Raw genomic sequence first — 12787 nt, 5'->3', positions numbered from 1 at the left:
CTCTTTGGTCTTTTGGAAGGAAATAATTTCCCAGGATTCTTTGCACCCATGTTCATTTTATCCCTGTTTTTTGTCCTGCACAGAAGTTCTGATTGATGTTTCACAACTTTGTGGTTTGTCTGTGACCACACACGTCATATCAAGGTTATCTGTATCTTTTTTAATGTCAAAATACACTGATATCATCTACATATAGAGTTATATACCTATATCTCTATATGTAGAGATATAGGTATATACATGTATATATACATAATTATATGTAAATGCATATATTGATATGTATATACATAAAAACATATTTATATAAACTTCATTTATAGAATAAATATGATAAAATATGCTCAAAACGTTTCAAAGCTGACTCTTGCTGCTCTGACAGTCATAGAGGGAACATGTTGGGGTCTGGTCCCTGCCGCAGGCTGGAGTTTAAGCCTTCATCTGAATATCTGGTCCCTGGTGGCCATTTGGGACCTGACCAAAGCTGGTAGGTCCACAGAACAGGAGCAAAGAGGACTGGCATCTGTGGTAGCATGAGTCCGCCGCAGTAGAGGTAGGGTAGTGGGTAAGGAGGCAGGATGGGAGGCATCATGACTCCTCTGTAGTGGGGGTACTGCTGATCATATGGGAGGTGAGACGGTTGTCCTCCCTGGTGATGCAGGTTGCCTTGGTAGTATGCCTGGCCCCCCTGGTGGTGGGGAGCATTGTTGAAGGTTCCCTTGCCCCACTGGTAATGGGGGTCCATTTCATGGGTTGCATAGGCCCCCTGGAAGTATGGGATGCCTTCAATGGTTGCTCCATCAACCAGGTGATGGGGGACACGTTCATGAGTTGCATGGGCCCCCTGGAAGTGAGGGGCACCATCAAAGGTTGCTTCATCAACCAGGTGATGGGGGACACCTTCATGAGTTGCATGGGCCCCCTGGAAGTGTGGTGTGCCTTCAATGGTTTCCTTGTCGACCTGGTGGTGGAGGGGGCCTTCATCAGTTGCCTCTTGAACTTGATCGTGGGGGACAGCGTCAAAGGTTGCCTCGTCAACCAGGTGGTGGGGGGCCCCTTCATAAGTTGCATGGGCCCCCTGGAAGTATGGGATGCCTTTAATGGTTGCCTTGTCAACCAGGTGATGGGGGGCCCCTTCATAAGTTGCTTGGGCCCCCTGGAAGTATGGGATGCCTTCAATGGTTGCTTCATCAACCAGGTGGTGGGGGGCACCTTCATAAGTTGCATGGGCCCCCTGGAAGTATGGGATGCCCTCAGTGGTTGCTTCATCAACCAGGTGGTGGGGGGCACCTTCATAGGTTGACTTGTCAACCTGGTGGTGGATGAGCCTTTCGTTTTTTGGCTCACTCACCTGGTGGTTGAGGGAACTATCATACGTTGCCTGCCCCCCCTGGATCTGGGGGGCGCCCTCGTAGGCTGCCTCGTTAACCTGCTGGTGAGAGCCACCTTCAACGGTTGCCTCATCAACTTGCTGGTTGGAGGCACCTTCATCGACTGCCTCGTCAACCTGGTGGTGGTGGGGACCTTCATCGGCTGCCTCATCAACTTGGTGGTGGTGGGGACCTTCATCGACTGCCTCTTCAGCCTGGTGGTGGTGGGGACCTTCATCGGCTGCCTCATTAGCTTGGTTGTGGTGGGGAACTTCATTGGCTGCCTCATCAGCATGGCGGTGGGAGCTACGCTCATCTGTCAGCATGTCCCCATCATAACCAGGGATGCGTCCGTAGATGTCCTGTCTCCCCTCATGCTCGGGAAAGTCGTCATTCTTCCTCCACCATCTATCCATGTGACGCTGGGGGATGCGTCTCATCAGAGGGAAGTATCTGGTAAAGGCACGGGCCTTGCCCCTCTGAAAGAATTGGCCTCCACAGCGTCTAACTTTCCTGGCACGGGCCAGTTTCAGCTTGTAGTCCCCGTAAAAGATACGTGTTTCAAGGATTGGCTGAATGGGGACATCCTTATCGAAGTGCACAATTGCGTATCCTCTGTAGCCTCGTTTGTGTCGAACGGCATTCACGCGTCCAAATGTCTCAAAGTAGTCCCAAATTTCATTTTCCACCACGTGCTCGGGAAATCCAGTCAGGTAGATGGCGTGGGGATCAATGACAAGTTCTGTCTGCTGGTACTCCATCATCAGTTATCAGATAAATGTGTTCACGACTGTTGTTCTGAAAATATCTTTATGTGACCAAGCTGGCAGATTTATTTATACTGTCAGAGACAAAGAGGGTTTAATTCATCATTCTGACTTGAACACTGAGAGCACCAGAGTAAATTCTGAGAGCTCAGAATTTTGACTGCATCACACACACACACACACACACACACACACGCACACACACACACACACACAAACCTCAAATGTTATTGTTGTTTGTTGTTCACACCTTTTTTGCCTGTCCCATTTTTTTTTCCTTTTTATTTTTTTAATGAAGCAATGAACACAATTCAGGAAACGTGTACAGCTTCAAGGAGTTTAAATAGCCAATGATGGAAAGAAGCAGGGAGAAGAAAACCTTCCTGTTCCTGACCCTTGCGCATCAATAAATCATCGTTTGTCATTGTCTGTCAATCACAGTTTCTCAGTAACCAATGACAACACAAAACACAGTCACAGAAATGTAGACAAACCAGTTACCTGATGCCTTCATTCCATCTAATCGTTCTGTCTTTATAATTAATGATGGGATGTTCTTGAGCCTAAAGATATTCGTTTAGACCTTTCAATCAGTCGGTGAGGAATTCGACAGTTAAACCACAATACCAGAGACACACATCTGCTCTGAAGTATTGGTGCAGTCTGATGCTTCAAATTAAGTGTCCCTCCAGGCTGCTCCGCCTCTGAATTTAACAATTTTTTGTAAATATTCTAGTAATATTCCCCTTTTCCCCCTTCTATGTGAAGCTAATGAGGCCTGTAATTCAGTTCTATCTGTAAGTTTTAACAGTCCTGATTCTCCCTGGGCTGGGCTCCAACCTGCAGGAGGTCTTCTCAAGGAACAAAACTAGTAAATTGTCAGACGGTCCGATGGTCCACTCATCATCCTTGTCCCGTCTCCAGTGCGTCACCAGAAAAGAAACCGAGCGTCTTCTCAGACCATCGCAAAATGCACTTGCTGTATACTGTATATATATGTATATTAATACAAACAATCAACTGAAATACAAACATATATATGCGTGTATGTATGTGTATATATATATATATTAACTGACGCCTTTCATTCTGGAGGACAGTGTCCTTTTGTCACTGCTGTATAAGTAGTGGTTTGATCCCTCTGATATGTAATCACGTATGACATCAATAGTTTATGATTACTAAAGCAGCCACAGAGGAGCACATGGAGGTCGAGCTAGTTTACACGACTGTATACACAGTTAGCTAGTTTTTATATAGAATATATGACTGACCATCTTCCTCAAAATGTAGCCCTCCTCAATGAGTCCCGTTGAGCCGTGTCATCCAGTAAAGCACACAAGCACACAAAGGGGATGAAGTCAGGGTGAGCAAACTGGACTTTACATCTCACAACCCTGCACACATAAAACCCAATAACTTCATAACTTGATGGATAATGTCATCAAATATCGCGACTGATGTTGTAATAGCATCTTCACCGATGCATCAAAAAGCAACAAGGCACTGGTAATGGTACTCCTGGTTTACTGTAAGCCACGCCTACGGTCAGTTTAGAGTCTGGATTAACCTGGTCCCCTCTTGATGTCTTTGGACTGTGGAGGAAGCTGGAGTACCAGAGACAACTCACGCAGGAACAGGGAGAACATGCAGACTCCACCCATAAAGATCCTGTGCTCCAGCCGGGGCTCCAACCCAGAACCTTCTTGCTGGGGGGGCCACAGTGCTGACCACTGCTCCACCGTGCTGCCCTCGAAATAACCTCTTTGTATATACGTCTATGTGTGTATTTGTATTTTTCCCAGTGTGTAAATGAATTTTTTGGATTGTTCCTCTTCTCTGAGTGAGTCTTTATCCGGCCCCTGTCAGTCCTGGATACGTATGAATGTCTGCATGTTAGGTTCATTTATTAATGCGACCGACTGATTTGTGTCCATTCATACAGGAAGAACTGCACTCCATCAAATCTTTTTAGGCCTGGGTTGAAACGTCCAAGATGTTAAAATTTATTGACTTTTCCTTCTTTTAGATTTGAACTGGGAAAGTTAGATTTGAACTGGGAAAGTTAGATTTGAACTAATAGGACTCTGTTGTATGGTTTGTTTTTTATTGTCTCTGAATGTCTCCAGTAGCTTGTTGGGCTCATCTACATGAGAGTGATGTGATTGGTTGCTGGCTTGTAGTCGTTGCTCTCAGGCAGATTTCCATTCACAAGAACTGGTAGCCTGAAGAAGGTCTAGGACTGAAGCGTCAAGATACTGTTGAGGTTGGACAGAGTGTGGGAATACTTTTGTTACATACAAGAATTAGATTGTATTATATTTATATGTAACATCTGAAAAAACAGTTGTGTACATACTTATGCTGCTTATTTTTTATTTTTATACATTTTGAAATACAGATGTTTTAACTTTTCGATTTATCTCATTAAAGATTGATTTATGTTGCACTTTTGTCTGTCTTTTTTCTCCCCAATGCTGCTGTAACAACAGAATTTCCAGAGTCCAGGATGAAGAAAGTTTATCTTCTTTTATTATAATATTTGTTCAATTTGAATTGAAAAATAACTAATTGGTGTGTTGGTGATGAGGCTTTTTTCAAATTACAGGAAGCTATTATTTGAATTTCCATTGCTGCACAACATCAAAGACATGAAGGGGTGACGTCATTGTGATTGACAGCATAAAGCCGTCCAGTCACTTGATCAGTTAGTTGGTTCCTGGACTCCAGACAGCAACCTGCTGTCTCTTGGTCAAGAATCAGCTTCATTAAACACTTGAGACATCAACACAACACCTTCTACCAGCAGCTGTCATTTGGTGAGTTCAGTAAATCTTCAACATCTAGTAGTAAACTGTCTGATGGGTTTTCTTCAGGGGGGGAAATAGATTGTTGGTTTAGCAGCACCCCCACTAGCATGTCCGCTAGCGTTAGCAAGCCTCACTGCTAGCAAGCTACCGGTCTCTCTTACCACGTTGGCTGTGAATAATTTACTTTAATTTCATTAAAAACTGTAGCTTTGAAGTTGAGAACTTGAATTGTGAACTTTTGAAAAAAAATTGTCGCAGATCTGTGTTTTATTCCTGCTGTGGGTTTGTGTCATTATCAAATGTATCTGCATTTTAAAATTCAAGAAATGGGAAAACTGCATGTAAAAAACATACTGTGGTATCATTTCTGACATGAATCTGGGTATATCAATAGTACCAACACAGTTTTTATCTTCATATGAGTGTATTATTTTTATTTGTGTGTTTGTTAATTTAGCTAGCACTCCTCGTTAGCGCGCTTTGTTAGCATTAGCATGCCGCTCGGCTAGCAACCGACTGATGCTTTTTTTCTCGGTTTTTCTCTGAATAATTCACTTTAATTTCATCAACAATTATCTGACAGACCATTTTCAATGTAACATTGTCCTGCTTTGAGGTTTTGTTGGTGTAAAAACACGTGAATACTTCAGTCAGTCTGTCTGGAGGTCTGTTTATGTTTGACGTCAAAAGTCAAGGTCACTGACAGTCCCACTTGCTGACACAACCACCATGTTGTTCCTGCATTGGAGGTTTTTAAGGTTCAAGCAAGTGTTGATTGACTGACCCTGACACAGGACTTTCAGTGACATGGCTTTCTGACGGTCAAGACTTTGTTGTACGTCTGCTGCTTCAAAGTGAAAAGTCAGAGAGACGATCCAGAAATGAACATTTCAGGGATTTATAAAGACTCGAATGTTATATTTTCTCTGTTTTCTCAACAGAATATTCCATCATGGGAGAACTGAACCCTGGTTTCAGACTGGGGGATATCATTTTTACTGAATCCTCTGTGTACACTGTGGAGAAAATCTTGGGGGCTGGCGCTTTTGGGGAAGTCGCCGAATGTTGGAGGAGCGACACAGACAAAATGGTCGCGATAAAACGGATCCGGGACAAACAGAACATCCTGGCGGCAAAAGAGGAGGTGAACACAAGTTCCTTTGAACAGTATTTAACTTCCATGGCTCTGAAAATCCACCACATTCCAATACAGGTTGTTTTCCCTCTCTCTCTCTCATACCTTTAACAGGAGAAGATGCTGAGATTATTGATGAGCAACAACGGCAATAATTTCAACATTGTTGGATGGAACGGGTCGTTCATCCACGAGGGAGCGTTCTGCATGGAGTTTGAGAGACTGGACATCAGCCTCTTTGAATTCCTGGGGCGGCGCCGGGCTCTCTCACTCAGAGAGATCAGCCCCATCCTCCATCAGGTGTGTTTCCACAGTTTTTAGCTTAACTTACCAACTAAAGTGGGAAAATAGAAGACTAAAAGTTTTCATTTTAAGAACTAAATGTTCAGGTGTATTTTGCTGAGTATGAAGCCAAGTGGTTCCATCAGGGAGAGGATAAATTGGTGGATTCTAATCAATGGAAGTAGATGCTAAAGTTGACTCAGTCATTATTTGCAGTGTGAAACTGCAGGTGTTGGGTGGTCCTGCATCACTTCATTTGTATTCTCTCATTAAAAACTACAATCACGCCAGGCTTCGTTGTCAACTGCCAAAATATGTTTTAAATACACAATGTTACATTTTCCACTGTGTAAAAACGATCCTCCATCACATGTTGATGACGTTCCACTGCAGTGAAGCTGACTTCAAGGTTTCTATTTTTTATGGTTTCAGCTCGCAACGGCGCTCCTTTTTCTGCGGAGCCAGAGAATCGTCCATGCCGACATGAAACCAGAGAACATCATGATGGTGGACCATGTCAGGCAGCCGCTCAAAGTCAAGCTCATTGACTTTGGGTTGGCGTTTCAGGTCTCAGCGAGCCACATCGGAGCGGAGCTGCAGACGCTGTGGTACAGGTTAGTAACAGAGACACTGGAACCTCCATTTTCTTCTGTCAGTGGTGAGAACAGGAGTCATGTTGTGGTTCTCTTCCTCTCGTCAGAGCTCCTGAGATCCTCCTTGGAGCCCCGTTTAACGAGGCCATCGATGTGTGGTCTCTGGGGTGCATTGCTGCAGAGCTGCTGACTGGGATCCCACTCTTCCCTGGGCACAGTGAGGCTGAAATGGTCAGTATGGTGCAGTGCTACACTTGGAAATTCACAACAAGCAATGGTGATGTAAAGAGGAGTAGTGAGCGAGAGATGTGTCACTCATTTCAAGTATTCTTTTGTGTAAAGCAACAAATGGAGGTAAACCTGGTGCTCTCATTGTGTCCTTCCTTCAGATGGAGTACATCCTGAGGACAGCGGGGCAGCCACCCGACAGCGTCCTCCACCTCGGCCTCTACACCCTCTACTATTTTTATGCCCAGGGTGAGGAAGGAGTCTTCAAGCAGTGGACAGCAAAGGTAATTCCAGCAACTGAGAAGGACTTCATCCCTCCATGAGGTCCTTCAGTCTGTCAGCCTGCATTTAGCTCTCATGTCCTAACTGAAAAATGTCTTTTCTGTAGCCACACGTGGAGGTTCCTGACCCCATGAGGACCCTGATGGATCTGGTTATGGTGGGCTGCACCAGAGCACGAGAACATACAACACAACCGTCTCTGAGTTCCTAACCTTTAAGTTTTATTCTGTTGCCACACAGATGTTCTTGGAGGGCCAGGACCTGGATGACCTGGCAGACTTCCTGGACCTGCTCAGTCAGATGCTGGAGGTGGATCCTGAACGCCGCATCACGCCGGACCAAATCCTCCAGCATCCATTTCTAACAGGAAGCCACCAAGTAGGCCCCATCACCAGCAGCCCAGCGCACCACTTTGATTGGTTCGTGTTCATCAGTGCTGATGTGAAGGTGTTGGACTGTTGTCTTTCAGGCTTGAATCCTGCTTGGACCAAATGGCTTCCACTCAGGCAACGGTGAGGAGGACTCCTGGTCTATCCAGGTGAGTTCAGCCGCTTTCACCTTTCATCCTGGGGTCAACTGGCTAAGATGTTTAGCCTAGCATTAGCATGCAGCTTAGCACTTGATTTAAAAGAAATGTCTTTTGCTAGCAATAGAATAAAAACTTTTGTCCATCTTGACTTAACATTTTAGTTTGAAAGATGCTTTTGTTGGATGAAGAAGAGTTATTTTACTGCATTATGTTGTTAAAATACCTTTGTGTCAAATTTTCAAGTCCATTCAGGGCAGAATCAGCAAACTGGATTAGTCTATCTATGGTTTTATGTTTTGAGAATGAATGTGAGGCAAAGAAAACACATCATTTTAACTTCCCTGTTTTTGACTTTTGTCAGTGGTTAAATTTAAATGACACTATTGACCGTAAAGCTGTTGTCATGTTTGATTGTAGGCTAAATAGGTCATGCTAATTAGCCTAGCATTAGCATCTGTTCTTATCATTTCAGAGTGAAAAACCCTTTGTGTTAAGTGAAGCATGGACGCACTTTTCCTGCATCATCCTCTCCTACCAGCTCAGGGAGAGGGAAGGTAAGAGGGAGGGAATCATTTTCTCTCATGTGGTTTCGTTTCCTGCATCACAACAGCATTTAGAAGTAGAACATGAATTGGCTCAGTTACAGAACGTGACCTGCAGTCTTTGCAGGATTCAGCTCTATTCCATGGAACCAGTATAACCAGTGTGATCATTATTACCAGTTTTATCGGTTTATGATACTTTTAATCATTTGGAATTTTAATCCCACCATATTTTGCCACCCTTCGACGTCGTATAATAATTGTAGTCTGGTAGCCGTCGGTATTTTAGTGGTTTGAATGTAAATTATGCTGCCAGTCTCACTCTGTACAGGAGAGGTCCTGCTGTACTTTGTGCTCAGACCAACATTCCACTTTACTGATCCATTTCTTCCTCTCCTGTTTTGGAGGAGAAATAGATCAGTATTTGTCACTGTGGTCTCTACTGTGGGTAAAGTCAGGCGGTGTAACACAGACGTTTCTTTTCTGCGCCCATCAAGACACCGAGGTTTCTCCAACACCTGAGTTCTCCTGGTTCTACTGGTCCAGTGTGAATCGGGCTTTCAAAGCTCATTTATAGTCAGGATGCCACAAAATGCAATGCTGGCTCTCATATGCTGTTGCTCATGCAGGTTTTGCTTTCCCTTTCATGTAGCATCAAAAAGCAAAAAGGCACTGGTAATGGTACTCCTGGTTTACTGGGACGGGGTTCGATTCCCTGCGGTGTCTTGCTGATTGATTGGCCATTTCCTGAAAGGTGATGTCACTTCCACTCTTTCCTCTCTGTTTCAATGGTCATGAAGGGATGTGTGACACCTACATTTAGTGATATCTGTCCTTGACATGGATGTGGTTCCACTTGGTTCTTTGCTCTCAGCTTCGTAGACTTGTGGTAAGAAACGACTGGAATTAATACAAGAAAAAAAGGAGAACTAGAACGCCAGATGGCTTCTCCTTCTCGCTCTCCTCTCTCCTGCTCAGTGTGCCACATGTTCAGTCACTCCTCTTCCTCCTTTGGTGGTACAGATAAGTGCGTTAAATGTAGTTTGTTTGTCGCGTTGGAGTAGAGGCTTAACAGTTAGCTTAACAATTAGATCCAAACAATTGGCCGCTACAGCTGCTGCAGCTGTTAGCTGGTGTGGACTGCCTTAGCTTAGCCCCGAGCGGCCGGGAAACCAGGGCGGCTGGGTGACTGTCCGAAGGAAGCATTGTCCTGAACAGAAGCCTGCTGTCAGTGACCAACCACCAATTCATGTCTCGAATAGGTTCTGTGTTCATTTACGAAGACGATGTCGGACACTGTCGTGCCTCTGGACCCCTGTCTGAGGGGACCAGCGACGACATGTTTAGCCGTTTGTCGTCGTTCAACCGCTGGCTGTTGAGGTGGCGTCCAGCAAACCAAGTGGGCTTCATAGATAATTGGAAAACTTTCTGGGGGCGACCTGGTCTGATTCGGAGAGACGGCATCCATCCCACGTTGGACGGAGCTGCTCTCATTTCCAGAAATATGACCCAGTTTATAACGGAACCAAAACCCCCACAACCCAGAGTTCAGACCAGAAAGCAGAGCCGCGTCTTACACGCGTCTCTGCGCGTCCGTTAGGGCACTTACCCACCCACAACCCCATAGAGACTGTGTCTGTCCCCCGACCACGTCAGTTTATTCACTCCAATTCTACTTGTAGAGGAGTCACTCAGAAAAACTGAATCAAAATGAACACAACCACTAAATTAACTCAAAAGAATATGAAAATTAGATGTGGACTATTAAAGGTGCCATAGAGAGGTTGGACGGGGTATTAATTCTTGTTCTGTGGTGTGATATGTCACCCCACAAAAAATGGTTGGGTCTGTAATGGCTCAGAAGCTTCCTAAAAGGCTCTCTGAAAGCGCTATGTTACCATGTTGGGTTTAGACTGCGTCGTTTGTCCCTATTGTGGTCGTTTCTGACCTCATCTGGCAACCTTATTATTTTCGCAAGTGCATGAGTTTACTGCGATCGGTTGCCGTGGTTTATGTGGCAACCTCATTTAACCACTACCTGGTGATTGGCTGCCCTCACTGTCATTGAAAAGAAAGGACTCCCACTCTCTCGGCTAACTGTCGCCGGTGCTAACTGTGACTGCTACTGTCAATTGACAACATTCCATATCATACAACAACATTCGTAAGATAAGATACCAAGTAGCCACGGTCCATTCGCGGATCCAGCCGTATATGTTCGAGCCAGAATCGGAGGAGGAGGAGGAGGAGGAGGAGGAGGAGGAGGAAGAACAACAACAACAACCAGACAGGCTTCAAGTACACGTTTCTCAATGGTAGGTTCTTTGTTTGTTTTTGCAGTAGCATGTTGCTATATTATTGTACTAGTTATGATGCTTAAATTACACTCAAGCCAAAATAAATAAATAAAAGAATATTTTTAAAGGCTTTGTGGTTCATCACGCTTCCTTTTTGTTTGGGGTCTAACTCATCAGGCTAAACATTCATGAAATAAAGGTGCTGGGTGGGTCAACAATAACGAAGGCTTGGGGCTATTCCCTGCTTGTGGTTTGGAGCCAAAAGTCCGGTGTGAGTTCAGAATTGCTGTACTAGTCTTGGAACATAAAAGTGGTATTGATCAAGCATTCATAAATAATAATATTAATCATAAATATGTATCATTTTAATAACAAATATTTATCATTAATAACACTTTATCAATCAATATTTATCATAAATATTTAACAAATAGACTGGGGAATGACAGGAACAAGAGTACTACATAAGAAATGGTGACTATATTATTGCAACTGTATGCCCTTCAATGCAGCCACTTTAGGCAAACCCCATCAGTGAAAGCAAAGTGTGACATCTGATCAATCACTGCCTATTTGTCAATAACCAGGTTCTTATGTGGAAACTGCGTTCGTACGCCCACGGAGAGAGAAAACATGTGCTGCAGAGAGATCGAACAGGTGCTAACAAATGAACTCCATCCACCTGCACACAGCCAGGACACATTTTTCATGTGAATGACTCGTATAACGTTATGAATGCATTACCTTGTTTGGCGACGCAGGTTACACGACGAGTGAGCCAGGTACCCAACCACATAACATGCATGACTTACCATCCTGGCCTAGAACCAGTTTGTCTCAATATATGTGCGCTCCAAAACGCCTTGAATGTCTACAGAGCCGACCACGGCCGTTTGACACTCCAAGGAAGGGGAAGGTATGGCAGATGATCACCCCCTGATAATGTAATTACACTACTACTACTATTTCTACCACCACCACCACTGTTAACTACAATCGGTTGCTACATGCAAAGAAAAAGGGAAACAGAAGTACAAGCCGTTTATTTATTTAGAACAGTAGTTCTCAAAATGTGGTCCAGGAACCACGAGTGGTCTGTGAGACACTTGTCAGAGAACAATAACAATACCACAATACTACTACAATAAGGCAGTACTGTAATTTCACATAAAAATATAATTCTATATGTATATAAATAACAACTAAGATTGTGGCGCCTAAAACTTGAGCGAGCCCAGCAGGTGGTCCCATAAAAAAACAAAACATGTTGGGACAAAGGGGTCCAGGGTCTGGAAAAGTTTGAGAAACACTGATTTACAGAATCAAACAGCATAAACCACACTCCAAACTGTATAAGAATGAATGTGCATTATGGCTCGCAGGCAGTGCAGATTCTTGGCCTATCGCTGGTTTGTGTCCTTAGCTTCCTGAGGTCGGCCTGCTTTCATTCATTTTTTTCCCACAATAAAGATCTAATTTCACTCCAGCAGCCGTTCTGTCTTGAATTCTAATGACATTAAAGCTCCAGAAGATGGTGAAGCAGGACTGAACAAACAAGCGTCAGATATTTAACAACATAATACGATGAAGGAAGCATTGCAGAGTTACATGTCGTATTCAATGTAAAAAAAAAAATAATCATGAGACCATTAATTATGAGTGATATCACAACACGATCAAATCACTGCAACGTGAATATTTTTGAGGCCAATTGGGACGTTTTTGGAAGATGAAAAAAAAGTTAAGTTTTGCTGTTAATTACCCCAAAGGTTTTTTTTTTAAACATTTTTTTTGTCCCAGCGAGACAAAAAAAATTAATCTTCAAAAAATAATTCAACCATCCATAAGTTACCTAGCCCTTTATTAGACAATTTCTGAAACAATATTTAATAAAAGCTTTCACATGGACAGATCAACATTGGCAGCTGCCATCTGTGAGAGGTGGTAACAAG

The 12787-nt window shown here is 43.8% G+C and overlaps 2 protein-coding genes across 3 annotated transcripts; one reads left to right on the top strand and one right to left on the bottom strand.

The window, feature by feature from the left end:
* Positions 1–258: 258 nt before the first annotated feature.
* Positions 259–2187, bottom strand: LOC147246093 (uncharacterized). Of its 2 annotated transcripts, none has more exons than XM_086182677.1 (2): positions 887–2187; positions 259–808 (listed from the first exon to the last, which is right to left on the bottom strand). In XM_086182677.1, the coding sequence occupies exons 1-2, from the start codon at positions 2132–2134 to the stop codon at positions 383–385; spliced, it is 1674 nt and encodes a 557-aa protein (XP_086038803.1). In that variant the 5' UTR covers positions 2135–2187; the 3' UTR covers positions 259–382. The 2 variants fall into 2 exon arrangements, with proteins under 2 accessions (XP_086038803.1, XP_086038802.1); XM_086182676.1 differs by having other exon boundaries at positions 262–1134; positions 1213–2187.
* Positions 2188–6034: 3847 nt separating this feature from the next.
* LOC147246092 (homeodomain-interacting protein kinase 2-like) lies at positions 6035–7942 on the top strand. Its single transcript, XM_086183449.1, has 8 exons — positions 6035–6091; positions 6197–6382; positions 6797–6978; positions 7065–7188; positions 7347–7469; positions 7574–7624; positions 7708–7845; positions 7937–7942. Exons 1-8 carry the CDS (start codon positions 6035–6037, stop codon positions 7940–7942), a joined length of 867 nt encoding a protein of 288 aa, XP_086039575.1.
* Positions 7943–12787: the final 4845 nt, after the last annotated feature.

The sequence above is a fragment of the Aulostomus chinensis genome, chromosome 17 (assembly GCF_037954235.1).
Source record: "Aulostomus chinensis isolate RoL2024-O1b breed Wild chromosome 17, RoL_Achi_v1.0, whole genome shotgun sequence".
In the NCBI taxonomy this organism is placed as follows: Eukaryota; Metazoa; Chordata; class Actinopteri; order Syngnathiformes; family Aulostomidae; genus Aulostomus; species Aulostomus chinensis.
This window is presented reverse-complemented; position numbering and strand designations above follow the sequence as displayed.